This window comes from Myotis yumanensis, unplaced genomic scaffold (assembly GCF_028538775.1).
Source record: "Myotis yumanensis isolate MYYU_CA2020_CCGP unplaced genomic scaffold, mMyoYum1.0.hap1 SCAF_5, whole genome shotgun sequence".
In the NCBI taxonomy this organism is placed as follows: domain Eukaryota; kingdom Metazoa; phylum Chordata; class Mammalia; order Chiroptera; family Vespertilionidae; genus Myotis; species Myotis yumanensis.
The window spans coordinates 91531602-91550207 of NW_027223756.1; the positions used below are offsets into that span (position 1 = coordinate 91531602).

The following is an 18606-nucleotide window of genomic DNA, read 5'->3' on the forward strand; positions in this document are numbered from 1 at the left end:
CCCTGTGGGTGTGAGGCTCTGCTCTGGCACCTCATGATCTGTTTGTTTTACACCAGTGATGATGAAGTGAGGCCACTTGGCACCACCACACCAGTCTGGTCACCTGGCACACAGCGATCTTGTTGCCTGCCCCCTTATCTGTGGGCAGATTGGAGGAACGATTTTACACAGGTTCTGGGGTTTATATGAGCTTCATAGGTAAGATCTCGGGACTTATGCTATGGGGAGCCCCTCTGGGCTGGAGCAAAGATAGAATGGAGAAGCATGGGTGCTCTGAGAGCAGGATTAGGGGACACAGTGATATGCAGTAGGAATATGTTCTCCTTGTCTACCTGGGATACCCTTCATCCCCAGTTGGGCACCAGGCCAGAATGGGAACTTCTTCCTTGGGCAGAATTTCCTCGGACTCCATTGAGATCCCTCCTTGCCTGAGATCCTGGTATCCCCTCATCTTCTATCCAGATAGGCTTCTCCCAGTCCTGGGGGCACATATACCTGCCAGCCAAGGTGGCCTCAGAATTGCTCCTCTTGTCCCAATTTTCAGATGTTTGAGGAACTTCTGTTTCAGACTGTGCCCGAAGGAAAAATGATTCACCCTTCCCACAATGACAGATACTCAGGACAGTGACTTGTAGAGAGACAGGATGGACAGACTCTGTGAGCAGGCTGATGGGGTTTGGGGTCAAGGCATGTTGGAAAAAGAAACCTAGCACTTTAGACTAAGAGGCAAATGGGAGCATTCCTCGCTTCCCTGTGGGACAGTGAAGAGATGACAGGGAGGTGGATGAGGGAATGGGGAGATCTGGGCAAGAGCAGAGGGATGGGGGTTGTATAGGGGCGGCTGAAGCTGAGCAGTTGCTGCAGGAGCAGGCTGGGATGACAAGGAGGGGTTGGGGGCAGATAGATGCTGAGCTATAACTAGTAGCTCTGCCCTCCATCTAGATGGAGTGGAGAGCATCCTGGGGGTGACACGGCGATGGGGAGACCTGCTCTGTTCAACCCTTTTGGACTGACTGTAAAAGCAGATGTCGGTGCCATGGTGGTCTAATACATGTGCAGAGGGGCTGCTCTGCCTCCTTTGGGAGGAGCAAGAAGCAGCTGTCCTTTCCTTCCTTCCAGTCTAAGTCCACAGTAGAACCCGTTGGGGTCGGGCCTCCTTTAAGGATGTTGTAACTGAGTCAGCTCTGGAACGTGTCCCATATATGATGATTTGGCCCCTTTGTAGCTTTGTGCTGTCCCCAGCCTCCCAGAAGGTGGGTTTCAGGACTGGGTCTACCCAGCCCTGTCCAGAACAGGCCTCCCAGGGTGTTCACTGGTGAGGAAACTGAGGCGCTGGGAGGCCTTGCATGTAGGCATACCACAGGTGTGAATTGGGGCTCTGAGGGGTTCACAGATGTACTCCTCCCCCTGGCCAGGTATTGGTGGACATGGCTTCTGACTGTCCTGAGGAGTACAGGCACTTTGGGAATTCTGCTTTAGCCTAGCAGCTAAATTCCTTTCTGACCCCTGGTGAACTCTCACAGTCTTGTTTCTGGTGCCCTGCCCTGTTTGGAACATCGAGGCTGGGCTCAGAGTGGCCCCTGTAAGAGCGGGTGCCCTTGTCCCAGACTTAGCTATGGAATGCCTGCAGCCTCCCTGCAGACATCACTGCCTGTCCTCCCTCCTGTCTGTGTGAGGGTTAACAGCACTTCAGCTTGTTGTCTGGAACCGGTTCAGACTAGTTTTCTAGAAAGTGCTTTGTCTCTCAGACTGAATCCTGGGAAGGGTCATGTGGAGCCCAGTGATGTCATGGGATCAGAAACTGACTCAGCTGTTTTATTCTTCTTCTCTTTCTTTATATCAAGACATGTGTGTTTCAGGTACAGGCGCTGGCATGGTGATGGGCCAGAATTCACTCTAAAGTTTACCTCACCAGCAGTCATAGGATTAAAAGTTATCCCCCTGAGATGAGGGCCACCCTCACTGAAGGGGAGAAGGGTCAAGAGTCAGCCCGATTTTTTGCAGGTAGGCCTGGACCTGGGTAGTACCTTGCTCTTGGCACAGCATGGTCCCTTTCCTGGATTCTGGACACCTCTAGGGAGTTCACTTTTCTTCTATTTGCTTTGAGTCTGAAGCACCAAGAATTCTCCTTCTTTCTGATAAACAGCCTCCTTCCATTGTTTCTGTCCAGGTCCCTGAGGTCTCAGCTCCCCAGATGCCCCATCACTCTTGTCCCAGCCTTCCCCAGGGCAGTGAAGAAATGTCCTGGGCACACTTTGTGGGCCCTGCGTTTGTGTACCTACTTCTGTCACTGTCACATGGCCAGAAAAATACTCCAAGCTGACACTGAAAAGTTACTAAGAAGGTAGCAACTCCATTGTGCCAAGTTTAAATGTCTCATTTTCTCCTTACCCAAAGTTCAGAATGACCGAAGAAGCATGCCGGACACGGAGTCAGAAACGAGCGCTTGAACAGGATCCAGCGGAGGAGGATGTGGAGAACAAGAAAATAAAAATGGAGAGAGGATTGTTGGCTTCAGATTTAAACACTGATGGAGACATGAGGGTGACACCCGAGCCAGGAGGCCCAGCCCCAGGATTGCTGAGTGGGGCTGAGGCGACGGCCATGGGCAGAGGCGAAGAGCAGGCAGGTGATGGGCCTGTGGACATGCGCACCTCACACAGGTGAGTAGGAGGAGAGGGGACGGGAATCAGGTCAGGCCCAGATGTGAGGATGTGGGCTCAAGGCTCTAGCAGTTCCTCAGCCTGCAGAAAGCAGGTTTTGGTAGGTTATCATGTAGATGGCTGTGGGACCCAGCCCTGGCATCGTTGTGCCATCCTGGCGGAGAAACCTGGACATCAGTAGCATGGGATATGGGTCTCAGGAGGGGGAGTAGTATCCCCTGTCTGTTCCCCTGCTATTTGTTCAACTTGGTACTTTTAGTTTGTAGGAAAACTTGAGTTTTTCATTTGGTCATGCCTTCCTGCTTTTCAGATCTGAGACTTAGGAAGCCAGGGATGCTATGCTCTGCCTGGATCATTTGGCTGCTGGCAGAGTCAGGAGCCCAGCCCAGGGTACCTCTCATTGCTCCTCTTGGAGGAGGGAACACACTGAGGAGAGGTGGTCTGTGGTGTGATCTGTTGGTTTCTCCTTAGTCGATACTGATTACTTCAAGAGTAACTTTCCTGATCCTCCACTTTTGTAAGGCTCTTAAGGAAAAAGCTTTGAAGAAATACGACTCAATGTATCACTCTGTGTTCCCTCAGAAACCTTTTCTCCCTGTAAAGAGAAATTTAGGCCCAGCTCTGCTCCTTCTGTCACCCCCTCTCCAGGGAGCTCTGGTGAGAGTAGTTCTCTCCAGAATGTTCACACCCACATGTCTCATGATGTTTCACCTTGGACATGTGGGTGTGGCCATGGCATCCCAGCCAGCTCTGCAGTCCCTCTGTGATCTATCCTTTGTCTCCCTCGCTGCTTCCCTTGAAAACTCCCCTTCACATCTCTTTGCTCAAGTAGCGGTGGAGGGTAGGAAGGTAGAGAGCTGGGGAAGCTTGGGGCTCTTTGCCTTCTAGTGAGTGTCAGCTTATACTCCAGAGGGGCCTCAGCCTGTGGTCTTTGTGTTAAATCCATTTTGGAATCCAGACTGTTGGCATCTTAAGGAGATCGTCTGGCCTGGCACGTCTCATTGAAAGTTCTTATCTCCTTGAGATAGATAAGTGGGAAAATCCAATCTCCTCTTATTGAGAAAGCATCACAGGCTGGAGGGATAGTGTGTACTTTGTGTTTCTGCTACCCAGAAAGGCCTTTTCTGTCTGGTTCTGCTTTCTGCAGCTCCTATTCTAAAGCGGAGGCCTCTCTTAAAGTTTCAGAAATAAAATTATTACTCCTTTCCCTGTCTCTGACTTGGTTCTCAGCAATGTCTCAGATTGTGAGGATAAGGAGGAGCTTGTTGTTTGTGGAGATCTGTTGGGTCCCTTGCATTCCTGAGCTCCTGCTGTACATTTTTTTCCTGTAATCACTATGCTCCCCTGCAGGGCAGGCCAGTCAATTGTGAGGGAGAGGTTAAGTTGGAATGAGCTGGAACTCAAACTCAGGTCTTTCTGATCCGAAGCCTGGGCTGCAGTTGGTCTCTGGGCCTCTTGGTCCCAGATTTTCCCCACTATCCATTGGCTTCCAACCCAAGGGCACTTAGATGAGATGACGTTTTCCGAAGTTGATGGTTGTGGCATCTTTATAACACATAGCAGATGCAAAGGAGCAGGGGACAGAGATTAACCCAGGCACATAGGGCAGGGTCCTCCTTCAGGACGAGAGACACCCCAGGGCATTGTGAACCTGTGTGAGTGTGGAAAGAGCCCGGCTTTGGAGGCCAGCAAGAAGAGTGGGGGTCAGATCACACTCCCTGACTGACCTTGAGCAGGTGATCTTCTCCTGTGCTTTTTTATTTGTAAAATGGTCTCTGCCTTGCAGGTTGATGGGTGACAGATATGTATGTACCCAGAATCAGCCCTGGTGTACGGCATGTGGTGAGGGAAAAAGTGTTGGCACCAACTGTCCTTCAGTCCTAGGCTTCGCTGAAAACAAGATGTCACATGTGGAGCAGTATTTCCCCGACTTCCCACACAGAATGTTTTATCTAATTCTTAGAGAAATACAGTTGGGGCTTTTGACAGAATCATAAGATCAAGTTCAGCCCAGAGCCATTCTAAAACTGTAATTCATTCTGGAGTGAGTGGCCACAGTTTTTGTGTTAGATGCAGGCAGTCTTTGGATCCTCGTTGAGGGTATCTGGCTTTGGACATCCCCTTGGGAACACACACACACACACACACACACACACACACACACACACTTGACCCTTGAACTGTTGGGGGGAGGGGTGTCTAGGGGCATCAATCCCTTGCGCAGTCAAAAACTCGTGTATAACTTTTGACTCCCTCAAAACTTAGTTGTCCCTTGGTATCCAGGGGGGATTGGTTCTAGGATCTAGAATCCAAGGAAGTGCAAACTAACAAATGTAAATCCAATCAATAATTGCATTAAGTGGGAATGGTCTAAACACCTGAATCAAAGGCACAAATTGTCAGAGTAGAACAAAAAGCAATCCAGCTTAATTATATGTTGTCTACAAGAAACACTTAGATCCTTAGGTAAAAGATGGGGAAATATATACCATAAGTAAACATAAGAAAGCTAGAGTGACCAGATTTTATTAGATAAAATACACTTTAAGACAAGAGGGGCATTTTATAACAATATATCAGGAAGATACAATAATAGTCATAAATGTATATGCACATAACAATAGAACCCCAAAATACCTGCGGCATAAGCTGATAGTATTGTTAGTAGAAATAGACAGTTCATCAGTTATAAAGATTTCAATACTCCACTCTCAATAATTGGTAGAATAACTAAACAAAATCAGCATGGCTCTAAAAGACTTGAGCACTGTTGGCCCATTTGGCTAAAGGGCATCTATAGAACACTCCACTTAGTGACTGCAGAATACCTCTTCTCACAAGCACATTGAACATTCTCAGGGTAGACCATGTGCTAGGCCATAAAATAAGTCTCAAGGATGGCTGTAATAAAAAAAAGACAGATAAGCCCTGGCTGGGTGGCTCATTTGGTTGGAGCATCATCCCATACACCAAAAAGTTGTGGGTTCGATTCCTAATCAGGACACATATCTAGGTTGCAGGTTCTATTCCCGTTGGGGCACATATGGGAGGCAACAGATTGATATCTTCTCTCCCCCCAACCCCACCCCCCAAAAAATGATTACATAATAGCAAATGTTGGTGAGGATGTAGAGTAAGGAACCCTGATACATGGTGGGAATGTAAAATGACAAATAGTTTGATAATTTCTTACAAAGTTAGACATGAACTTACCACATGATTTAGCAATCTGTCCAAGGAACGTACCCAGGAGAAATGAAAACATATGTCTACACAAAGGCAGGTACTTGGATGTCCAAAGCAGCATGATTTGTAATAGCTAAAACATGGAAACAGTCCACATATTCTTGGGTGAACAAGATATGCTAAATTTGCATAGTAGATGACTATTCAGAAATGAACAGCACAAATTATCAATACATGCTACAACATGGATGAATGTCAGGCTTGTCATGCCAAGGGAGAGACTCCCAACCCAGACTCTACATATTGTAGAATTGAATCTACGGGGAGTGTCCAAAAAAGCAAATAGTGTAGAGAGGAGAGAAATTAGTGGCTCCATGGGGTATGGCAGGGGTGGGTGGTAGCAATGATTAACAGCTCATGGTCACAAGGGTACTTTTCGGGGTGATGGAAGTGTTCTAAAATTGGATTGTGGTGATGGTTGCACAACTCTTAAATTTATTAAAAATCATTATATTGTACTCTTACAACAGATGACTTTTGTGGTATATAAATTATACCTTAATATGAATGTTTTAAAAAAATACAAGTGAGGTTAAAAATAGTTTGGTTTTTGTTCTGGCATCCACAAGTGTGCTCTCAGAAAAACAAAAATCACAGAGGTGGAAGTCGTGAGCCTGTTGGTCTTGCGAGACCAACCCAAAGGTTGGGCATAGGCCACCCTCCCCCCACCTCAAATCAGGACTATTAGATAAGGCTGAAGCTGGGATAGCATTGGGTTCTTTGTTTTGTTTTTGTGATAAGTAGAATCTACTCCTTCTAGAGGAGAGTCTTTCTGTCACAAATTGTTGATCTTCAGAAATAATCTGGGACACACACAAGTGAGAACAACTCCCTGTCACCCCCCCTTTCCCTTGGGTCAAGGAGCATTCAAACTCAGTAAAACATGAACCTTGCCTGGCTGGCGTGGCTCAGTGGTTGAGCGTCCACAGTTGCAGTTCGATTCAGTCAGGGCATATGCCTAAGTTGCAGGCTTGATCCCCAGGAGGGGGCGGGCGGTGTAGGAGGCAGCCAGTTGATGATTCTCTCTCATTATAGAAACATCAGTTTCTATCTCTCCCTCTCCCTTCCTCTCTGAAATCAATAAAAAATGTATTAAAAACAACAATAACTACAAGAACAGGAAACATGAACTTCTTCTTTAGTTCTGCACCTGAAACGTAAGGACTACGTCCCTTGTCAACCTGAGCCTATGTGGGGTGGGGGTTCCATGAACAGTCACCTCCATGTTTCACTGAAAATGTATTTTTGTGTGTGCCTTTTTCTTTCCTTTATATATATACTAGAGGCCCGGTGCACAAAAATTTGTGCACTGGGGGGGGGGGGGGGGCGGTTCCCCCAGCCCGGCCTGTGCCCTCGCGCAGTCTGGGACCCCTCGGAAGATAACGACCTGCTGGCTTAGGCCTGCTCCCAGGTGGCAGAGGGCAGGCCCAATCCCTAGGTGCAGCCCCTGGTCAGGCTCAGAGCAGGGCTGATTGGGGAGTTGGGGCGCCACCCCGTCATGCACAGAGCAGGGCGGATCGGGAGGTTATGATGCCACCCTCAGTCACGCTCAGGGTAGGGCCGATTGGGGGGTTGGGGCACCGCCCCCTGTCACACTCAAGGCAGGGTCTATGGAGAGGTTGCAGTGCCACCCCCTGTCACGCACAGAGCAGGGCCAATCAGGGGGTTGGGGCGCTGCCCCCTGTCACAGAGCAGGGCCCATCAGGGGGGTTGGGGCTCCGTACCCTGTCACGCACAGAGCAGGGTCGATCAGGGGGTTGGGGAGCTCCCCCCGTCAATCACAGAGTAGGGCCGATAGGGGAGCTGGAGCACCGCCCCCTGTCACACACAGAGCAGGGCGGATCAGGGGGTTGGGGTGCTGCACCCTGTCACACTTAGGGCAGGGCCAATGGGGAGGTTATGGCTCTACCCTGTCACACACAGAGCAAGGCCCGTGGAGGGGGGTTGGGGCGCCACCCTCTATCACCCACAGAGCAGGGCCAATCAGGGGGTTGGGGCGCCGCCACTGTCACACTCAGGGCAGAGCCGCTGGAGAGGTTATGGCTCTACCCTGTCACACACACAGCAGGGCCCGTGGGGAGTGGGGGGTTGGGGCACCGCACCCTGTCACACACAGAGCAGGGCCGATCAGGGGGTTGGTGTGCCGCACCCTGTCACACACAGAGCTGCAGGGCGATCAGGGGGTTGGGGAGCTCCCCCCTATCAGGCACAGAGCAGGGCTGATCAGGGGGTTGGGGCGCCTTCCCCTGTCACGAACAGAGCAGGGCGGATAGGGAGGTTGTGGCTCCGTCCCCTGTCACACACGGAGCCGCAGGGCGATCAGGGGGTTTGGGCGCTGCCCTCTGTCACGCTGATCCTGTGCCAGGAGGCCTCGCGGCTCTGCTGATCCCAGTGCTGGGAGGCATATTACCCTTTTACTATATAGGATAGAGGCCTGGGGGCCGGCTGGTTTTCCCTGAAGGGTGTCCTGGATCAGGGTGAGGGTCCCCACTGGGGTGCCTGGCCAATCTGGGTGAGGGGCTGAGGGCTGCCTTAAGGCTGGTGATTAACTGAAGCTCCCAACCGCTCCTTTTTTTCTTTTTTCCTTTTTTCTTTTTATTCTGGGACAGCTTTAGCTCTGGCTCTAGCTCTGAGGCTTCCGCTGGTTTGTTTGCGTTCTATAATCGAAACAATGTATAACTTCAGCTCTGAGATCCCAGCCGTTTGTTTAGCTTCTATATTTGTTAGAATGTTTCAAACTGCCGGCTCAGAGGCCGGCAAGGCAGGCGGGAAACGTTGGAGTCCGCAGCAAGCAAGCCTCATGTTCGCTTCCAGCTGCCTGGCTGTCGGCCGCCATCTTGGCTGACAGTTAATTTGCATATACTCACTGATTAGCCAATGAAAAGGGTAGCGGTCGTACGCCAATTATCATGTTTCTCTTTTATTAGTGTAGATGTATGTATATTTTATTGATTTCAGAGAGGAAGGGAGAGAGAGAGAGAGAAATATCAGTGATGAGAGAGAATCATTGATCAGCTGCCTCCTACATGTCCTCTACTGGGGATCGAACCCTGGACCCTTCAGTCCACAGGCAGACGCTCTGTTCACTGAGCCAAACCAGCCAGGGCGTGTGTGCCTTTTTCTGAGGCACCATCTCTGTGATGGCCTTGTCCTGGGGACAGAAATGAATTCATCATGCTACTTTCTGGGGTACCATATTATGAAACAACATGCAGAGGCCTTAGGGACTGTTTGAGAGTATGGCTCATGGGAGAAGGGGGTCGAAGTCATTGGGTACCTACGCAGACCATCTCTACTTCTCTCATTTTACCTGGAAGAAAACACAGGGCAGGGGCAGACCAAGAGCCCCGTTTCTTCTTCTCAATAGCCTGCTACGTGGACCTTGGATGTGTCACAGGTGTCTTGGTGATTGCCTATACTGGCTTCTGTTGGGGGGTGTGGCCTTGAGGCAGCCTTGTATCTCCCTCTTCTCTCCCCTTCCCCCATTGAGTCATGATCTCTTTAGCCCAGGGATGGGACTTCACTTGGACCAAGGGCTTGCCCCTTATGTGGTAGGAGGGGCTACTGTACCCACCGAGAGCCTACTGGGAGCTGGCAGTAGCATCCAGAGCCCCTAGAGGTGTTACTGCCTTTTAGTTTTTCTGGCTTTCTACCTCCCTGGTCAGGCATTTAAAAGTTATAACAGACTGTAGCATGTACAAAAGTACTGTCTGTTTTCTGGGTCTGCAAAGCAGGGCACGTTTGTTGAAGCTGGTATCCTTGATAACAGAATCACTGTCTCATCTTTCTTTTGAGACTTTGGCATTTACCAAGGGAGTAGTTGGGGGTGACACATCTGTGTAGAGACCAGTCACCTCTTTGTGCCCAGGAATCTCATTGGCTGGTCATTTGTAATTAAGACAGGGCTTGATGGCCCACAGTGGTAGTGTGTAGGTGGGCACATCATCCACGTACACGTTAACACCCAGGTCTTCTTCCAACGCAAAAATGAATCTGAAAGTAACACGGTAGTGCAGCCATTTGTCTGTAATGTGAGTGTGTGTGATAGCCTGTTCTGTTCTGTGTAGAAATGGGGTCTGAAGGAAAAGGTTTACATCACCTAAGATGACTCAATGCATGGGTCATAGGTAGTGTTTGTTGTTTGGGTGACATTCTTTGTAAGTGGCCTCTTGAGGGGAAAGATAAAGTAAACACTGGGGCTGCCTGCCCTGGCAAGAGGTAACAGTTGCACACCATGTGAGCCTCTCCTGGTACAGTTTGCATACATGCATCCACCTATGTAGTCCAAAGCCTTAGCAGAGTACAGAACCTTGTCCTCACCCTATGAAATTCCCTCAAGCCCTCCGTGCATTTCCTGGCCTCCCTGACTGGATGCACTGTCCCACGCTAGACATAACCTCTCCTCTTCTCAGACTTCCTACAAATGACGTCATGCAGTATGTGTTTGGTGGATTCTGGCTTCTCTCTGTGTGCTTTAGATTCATTCATGGTGCGTATCAGCATTTTGCTGAGCGACTCCTGCATGGATGTCAGAGTTATCCACTCACCTGTCCATAGACTGCCAGGGCTGGTAAGCACAGCTGCCATGATCATTCCTGCAGGTCTTTACATGGACATTGATGCTCATTTCTCTTGGTGTGTGTTGTTTTAAAGAAACTACCATTTCCCCCAAAATGTCTAGGCCATTTTACTCTGGTAGGTGTGGGGGACTGGCCACTTCATTTTCACTTGGTGTCTTCAGTCTTTTTTATTTTTATTTTTATACTAGAGGCCCAGTGCATGAAATTCGTGCACTGGCGGGGGGCGGGTGTGTTCCCCCTCTGCCTGGCCTGTGCCCTCTCGAAGTCCGGGAGCCTTTGGGGGATGTCCCGGAGGCGGGAGGGCTGCTGCGCTCGCCAGCCGTGAACCCAGCTCAGGGCTTCTGGATGAATGGCACTCCGCCTGTGGGAGCACACTGACCACCAGGGAGTAGCTCCTGCGTTGAGCATCTGCCCCCTGGTGGTCAGTGCATGTCATAGTGACTGGTCGTTCTGCCATTAGGTCAATTTGCATATTAGCCTTTTATTATATAGGATAGGATTTTTAGAGAAACATCAATTGGTTGCCTCCCGCATGCACCCTGACCAGGAATTGAACCTGCCACCTTTTTGGTGTACAGGATGATGGTATCTTCAGTCTTATGATATTTTTTAATTGATTTTTAGAGAGTAGTGGGGGGGGGGGGGCAGCGGGGAGAGACATCAACTGGTTGCCTCCAGCATGCAACCAAGCCTGCAACTGAGGTATGTGCCCTTGACCGGGAATCAAACCTGAGACCATCCAAGGGTTGACACTCTAATCACTGAGTAAAACAGGCCGCCGAAGTCTTTACAATCTTAGCCAATGGGTTTCCAGAGCGGTATGGGTCCGGGTCCTGGCCTGCTTGTATGACTTTTGCCCTTGATAACAGAAGGATGATTGTTGCTGCACTGGCTGCCTGTCTGGTGATGGGTAGGAGTGCTCACTGGCCATGTACAAACCTGAGCCCCTACCCACTGTGTTCTCAGGACCATGTGGCACTGCAGCTGTGCCTGGCCTGCTGGCCAGCTGTCTACTGGAATGTGTATCCTTGAGTGAGTTGGGCGAATGTGACACAGCTGTGGGCGTGATGGCTTGGGAAAGGGTCCTGGTTTTCACATAGCCAAGTAGGTGTGGCCCTCACCCTGGTTCATCCGCAGTCTTCCTCACAGGGATTGACCTCCCTGTCTTATGTGAGAGCTTTGGAAGTCCTGCATCCAGAAACCTGTTCGTTCCTTCTGACCATCACTTCTCTGAGTTGGGGCTCCAGCACTCTGGGAGACCCTTTGAAGCTCAGCTCCCTCCCAGCACCTGTTGTGGGTTGGCTGCTCCCTTTCACTGCTGATTCTTTCTCTGCTTCTGGACAACTTCCAGGAAAGCCCAGGTCTCAGAAAGCTACTCCATCAGCTCCAACTGGAAATCTTAGCCTGCTTGTGTTTTTTATTTTTTATTATTTATTTTTAATTTTAAAAAATACATTTTATTGATTTTTTACATAGAGGAAGGGAGAGGGATAGAGAGTTAGAAACATTGATGAGAGAGAAACATTGATCAGCTGACTCCTGCACACTACCTACTGGGTATGTGCCCACAACCAGGGTACATGCCTTTGACCAGAATCAAACCTGGGACCCTTGAGTCTGCAGGCCGACGCTCTATCCACTGAACCAAACCGGTTAGGGCCTGCTTGTGTTTTTTATTGTGTTCAGAACATGGGAACTGAGAGGTATGTTTCTTCGGAAATCAGTTCCTGGTTCCATGCTCTCTCCTCTGCGTCACTGCCACCTCCAAACTTTTGTGGCCTCTCTCCATCTTCTCATTCTCTGCCTCACCCCTTCCCTTCGGGCTTCTCATCCCAGTTCTCTCTCTGACCATACCTTATTCCAGGTTTGAAATAATAGACATTTGAGGGGTTCACCTATGCTTCTAAAAGTTATTAGATTATTTTGGGATATCAGAGTGACATAGTGTCACTCTGGGCATAGTGTGAGCCTGCCTGGTAACAGGTAAGGAGCACCATGGGTTGTCACTTTCTATTGCCTTTATGGCACCCTCCTCTGGCCATGGAGGGCATGGTTTCTCACTGGACAGTGTAAGCCTTCTGGAGATGTCCTGTGTGGTAGCCCTTGTTCATGGTCATCAAGGTAAACACTCTTAAGTGCTTATCCTTCAGCAGTCAGGAATGCTTCTCTTCACACATGTGTGAATTAAGCAGATTTGCAAATTATTTTGAAGTTCTTTGGTGTAATTCTGCAATGCAGTTCCTGATATCTCCTCATAGCACATATTCCTGCTCGTGTTTTGTCACATGTTGACAGGCTCCTCACCCTGTTAGTTGGGTCATTTAAACGTTCTACTTGCAGGGATATGTGAGGGAACGTCTCTGACCAGCCAGTCCTCTACTGGGCTGGCTAAAGCTGCTCTTAATATGCACGGCTTTTTATCTTGCATCCTGTGATGCGGGGGGTGGCAAGTGCACTGGCCAGAGCACTGGGACCGAGGGATCCCACTGTGTCCTTCACAGCCACCTAATCTGGTAAAGGAACAAAATGAAGGGGAGGACTATGTGTAGAGCAGGTGGGAACAGGAGTTATTCCTGGGACCTCCCAAAGGTGTGTGTGACCCCAGGTGGGACAAACAGGGGACACACTAGGAGAGAAGCATTTTCTCAGTGCCCTGAAGGAAAAGGAGAGCTGGCCTGTTTGCAAGAGATTGCCAAGCTTTTTCCCTTGAGAAGATTAACATATGAATTGTAATTTGTGGGCCTGAGGGTGGTACCAGCAGGTGGTGGAAAGAGAATGAGGGTGTCTTTCTGCCTGATTCCACTCACCCCCATGTGGCCCAGGACAGTTTACCCCATCCTTAGAACCCACCATCTCTGAATCGAGGCTGGTCTTTTTTTTAATTTTTATTTATTTTTTATTGATTTCAGAGAGGAAAGGAGAAAGAGAAATATCAATGGTAAGAGATAATCATTGATTGGCTGCCTCCTGTATGCCCCCCCACTGGGCATTTGCCCTGACTGGGAATCAACCATGACCTCCTGGTTCATAGGTCACTCAACCACTGAGCCACGCCAGCCGGACAAGGTTGGTCATTCGTGAGCCTTAGAAGCTCCCAGTGTCATTCAGTAAGGTTTGTCACAGTGCTTATGGGAAGGAGCCATGGGATTCATGGGTGTCCAAGAGTGAGAGAGGGGAGTATAGGTAAATGGCCACAGGCACCTGTGGGAGTAAGGTGGGTGACATGCACAGCCAGGCATCAGCTGCCTTTGAACTTGCTGAGTTCCCTTTAGTCAAGGCAGTCTCAGTGCTGGCACCATGGAGGGGCCCACAGGGGGCAGGATGAGTGAGGAGGTGAGGAGTGTGCGAGGGGTGGAGAGGCGGGAGAGATAAACCAGCCCTTGCTGCTCGGCCAGTTGTGACTCAGTGGTTGATCTATGAACCAGGAGATCACGGTTCGATTCTCAGTCAGGGCACAATCCCCAGTAGAGGGCATGCAGGAGGCAGCTGATCTTATCAATGTTTCTGTCTCTCCCTCTCCCTTCCTCTCTCTGAAATCAATAAAAATATATCAAGGAGAGAAAAAAACCCAGCCCTTGCTGCATTTCCTCTTCCTTGGGTCCCAAGCCATAGTACTGCTTATTTTTAGAATTTAATCTTAAAAATAGTTGTGATATAACCACATTGCAAAGCTTCAGGTCTTAGTGGGACTGAGACCTGGTAGCTTGTAGTGTTCCTCAAAGCAGAGCCTTGACAGCTCTCGGAAAAAAACGTCAACACAATGATACTCTAAGGAGAATGACCAGTTCAGGCATACCGCATTTTCTTCCTTCAGGAACACTTGGCAGTGCCTATGGTCATTGTGGAACAGAGCAGTCTTGGTGGCACTGTCTGGGGAGCTTACAGCCCAGAAATTGGGGTACTTAGGGTTTCAGGTCCCTGGAGCCTTTGGGTTTGGTCAGAGTTGGGGGCTGAGAATGCCCAGGGTAGTGGGAGTAGGGTGGCTGTCTGGCTGGGAAGGTCAGGCCCTGTAGTGCCCTCTGGAGGGGGAAGAGGTGGTGTTCTGGGCCTGGGTAGAGCTGAGGAGCACCTGGATTTGAGGATGGAGGTGGACCTGTTGGGAAAGAGAGAAAATACCTTTGCCTGGAAAGTAGCAGTCTGTGGAGAGTGGGGCATCAGGTGCAGGGTAGTGTACTAGCATTGGGAACTTGGGACAGCCACTGGGCAGTCTGTGCTTGGTCTCCCAATCTGCAGGCGCACAGTGTCAGAGCGGAGCTGCCCTGGGAAATGCCAGTATCTGTGCATTGAGTAACGGCGGGGCCTGTACAGTCGCTGCTTTAAAGGCCACAAGAACAGGGTTACCAAGTTTTGTTGCCTTATAATTGAGTAGATTTTATAGAGAAATTACAGTGTATCTGTGGGGTGAGTCCTATTAAATTTTTAGTCTCTCTCTCTTTTCAAAATATAACTTCAAGAAAAAGTCCATGTGTCAGGAGGCCCTCACTCAGGAGCCTTTGCTCAGACTGACATCTGCCACAGGGATGGGAAACCCTTTGCCACAAGCACTGGCACAGCCCCTTTACCATCTCTAGTACCCAGAGAACATTGGTGTTGAAAATATCTGTTGATGCCCTAGCTGGTTTGGCTTAGTGGATAGAGCGTCAGCCTGTGGACTGAGCAGTCCTGGGTTTGATTGCGGTCAAGGGCACATGCCCGGGTTGTGGGCTCAACCCCCAGTAGGGGGCGTAATGACTCTTCATCATTGATGTTTCTCTCTCTCTCTCTCTCTCTCTCTCTCTTCTTCTTCTTCTTTGAAATCAATAAAAATATATTTTTTAAAAAAGAAAATATCTGTTGACAATATTAATTCATTTAATAAAGATGACAATGTTATTCATTAATAAAGATGACCCATTATTACATGGCAGCATAAAATTTTTTTTATGAGAAATAACTATTCTGCAAGTTTAATTACTTTGCTTAGTAAGTAGACAGCTAGATTCTCATATCTCTTCTGCGACGAATTTCTTGTGATATGTTGTTAGGGTTAAAGCCTGTGAAAAAAAACCCACTTTCACACAGAACATTTGGGGCACTGAGGTATTTGGTTAGTCTTTTTAGATAATTGTGTGTTTTTTCCTTTAGTGCAACACTAAAACACAAAGTGGCCTCTCCCTAACACAGCAGTTCTCAACCTGTGGGTCAAATGAACCTTTCACAGGGGTCGCCTGAGACCATCAGAAAACACATATATAATTACATATTGTTTTTGTGATTAATCACTATGCTTTAATTATGTTCAATTTGTAACAATGCAAATACATCCTGCATATCAGATATTTACATTACGATTCATAACAGTAGCAAAATTACAGTTATGAAGTAGCAACGAAAATAATTTTATGGTTGGGGGTCACCTCAACATGAGGAACTGTATTAAAGAGTCGCGGCATTAGAAAGGTTGAGAACTACTGCCCTAACAGTTAGTTGCATTATAGACTCTTAAACCTTTTTAGTGAACTTCCTGTACTTGGTTACATTATAGTCCACCAGTCTTTGTTGCATTTTGAACAGAATAATATTTTTTTTTTAAAAAGTACATCCTAATTTTAGGATCATTTTAGATTTACAGAAAGGTTGCAAAGATTCTGCTCACCCTGTCCCAGTCTCCCCATTGTTAATAGGTTACTGTGGAACCGAACACCCACATATTGCTATTAACTAAAGTCTATAATCTATTCAGATTTCCTTTCTTTTTTACCTTTTCTGTCCCAGGATCCTTGTTACATTTAGTTTCCTTAGGCTCCTCTGGGCTGAGACAGTTTCTCAGACTCTCCCCCCCCCCCTTTTTTTAAAAATATATATTTTTATTGATTTCAGAGAGGAGATAGAAACATCAATGATGAGACAGAATCATCCATAGGCTGCCTCCTGCATGCCCCCACTGGGGATCGAGACCACAACAGGGCATGTGCCCTGACTTGGAATCAAACTGTGACTTCCTGGTTCATAGGTCAATGCACGCCAGTTGGGCTCAGCCTTTCCTGATTTGATGATCTGGACAGTTTTGAGTACCATTGAGGTATTTTGTAGGATGCCCTCAATTGGGATTTGTGTTTTCTTATGTTTTTCTTATGGTTGGACTGGGGTGATGGGTATGTGGAGGGTGAGGAAGACCACAGAGGTGAGGCACCCTTCTCTGTACATTGTGTCTGGGGCACATACCATCAATGTGACTTTTTTAAAAAATTTGTTTTGGAGAGGGAGAGAGAGATAGAAACATCAGTGATGAGAGAGAATCATTGATTAGCTGCCTCCTGCATGCCCCCAACTAGGGATCAAGCCCGAAACCCGGGCATGTGCCCTGACTGGGAATTGAACTGTGATCTCCAGGTTCATAGGTTGACGCTCAACCACTGAGCCACGCCAGCCAAGAGAATGTGACTTTTCACTGATGTTGACCTTGACCCCTGGTGGAGGTGGTGTCTGTCAGGTGTCTCCCATGTAAAGCTTCTCTCTTGCCTTTTTGTGTGTTATCCACTTTGGAAGGAAGTCACTATTTACAGCCCATAGTAACCATTCCCCCTCTTCAAGGTTGCAGCATCTGCATAGATTACTTGATATTCCTCTGCCTGGGAAATATGTCTCTTCTCCTGAATGATATTTTTATTCTGTTTGATTTTTGTTGTATCATTGAACATTAGAAAATACTGGTTTACTTGCTTGTTGAGATCTTTCAGATACAGTTGACCCTTGAATAACATGGGTTTTCACTGTGTGAGTCCACTTATACATAGATGTTTTTCATTAACATACAGTACTGTAAATGTCTTTTTTTATGATCTTCTTGATTTTTACTCTAGCTTACTTTATTGTAAGAATATAGTATATGATACATATAACATATAAAATATGTGTTAATTGGCTATCTGTATGACATCCAGTCAACAGTAGGTTATTTATTAGTAGTTAAAGTTTTAGGAAGTCAAAAGTTACATGTGGATTTTTTATTGTGCAGGGGTCAGTGCTCCTAACCCCTGAGTTGTTCAAGGGTCAACTCTACTGACACATTTCATTTTCAGTATTGCAGAATCAGATTAGTTCATCTCTGATATGTTGGGAAGCTGTTGGGCTCATAGAGGCAAACACTAGTTTTTCAAAATTCTATCTTGTCACAGAATATTAAAAAGACTCTAACTCGAGGGCTGGGGTGGTTGAACATTGACCTGTGAACCAGGAGGTCACGGTTCCGTTCCCTGTCAGGGCACATGCCCAGGCTTTGGACTTGATCCCCAGCGGGGGGGCATGCAGAAGGCAGCCAATCAATGGTTCTTCATAAGGGCATTGCCCATAGCGTGACAACACTGACTCCTGGCATAGTTTGGCACTGCTGTCTCACCTTGGAGAAAAAAGCAGATGTTGTTCGGTGTTACAACCTGGCAGAGCCCCAGGAGGGGTCCCAAGGACCAATTTGGGGAACTGCTAGTAGCCCAGTGTTGTGCAGAGGAGCACAGGCAAATCGTTGCTGGCTGTCCAGCGTGGGCAGAGTCAGGATGCCCAGCAGGGTCTGTGCTTATGTCTCCATCAGCACAATGGTTGATGGCCTGCCGGGGGTCAGACAGTGGAAGGAAGAGAAACAAACCCTCAGCCTGAGACCTTGTCCCTAGGGACCTCCAGTTGCAGGGCGGGTGATCAGATGAGTCAGTTCAGAGCAGAGAAAGTGATGGGGTTGCCTCAAGTGTGCACATTGCATTCTGCGAGGATCTGGAAGAAAGGCAGAGTCACTGTCTTTTGACTAGGTGCTTTTTTTTTTTTTTTTTTTTGTATCTTTTACATTTTATGACACCCCCTTGAAGTCAGCAGCATTCATTCTGAAGATGAAGAAAGCAAGGTTCATTGAGGTTTGGGGCCAGGTTCCCACAGCCAGAGAGGTACACCTGGCCCCCCCTGGTCCTCCTGTATGACCTGGGTGGCTGACCTGTGTGGAGTCTCTTGGCTGCTGGGCTCAGAGTAGCTGGAGCAGGTCTGAGCAGGTGGGGGTTGGGGAACAGGTGAGCCTGAAAGGATTTGCCTGTGGAAGGTGAGGAAGGATCCAGCAGTTTGAATTAGGTATTTAAAGGGAGGCAAAGTGTGTGCTT

General features: G+C 48.2%; 1 protein-coding gene across 8 annotated transcripts in view; it reads left to right on the top strand.

Annotated features, from left to right (window-relative positions):
• The window catches only part of GATAD2A (GATA zinc finger domain containing 2A), a 109537-nt gene that overhangs the window by 69013 nt on the left and 21918 nt on the right, over positions 1–18606 (top strand). For 7 of the 8 annotated variants that reach the window (XM_070416520.1, XM_070416527.1, XM_070416519.1 and 4 more), the window contains one exon: positions 2398–2663. In XM_070416520.1, the coding sequence (XP_070272621.1) occupies positions 2398–2663 (266 nt within the window). The remainder of the gene's footprint in view (positions 1–2397; positions 2664–18606) is intronic. The other variant, XM_070416522.1, reaches the window with a different exon arrangement.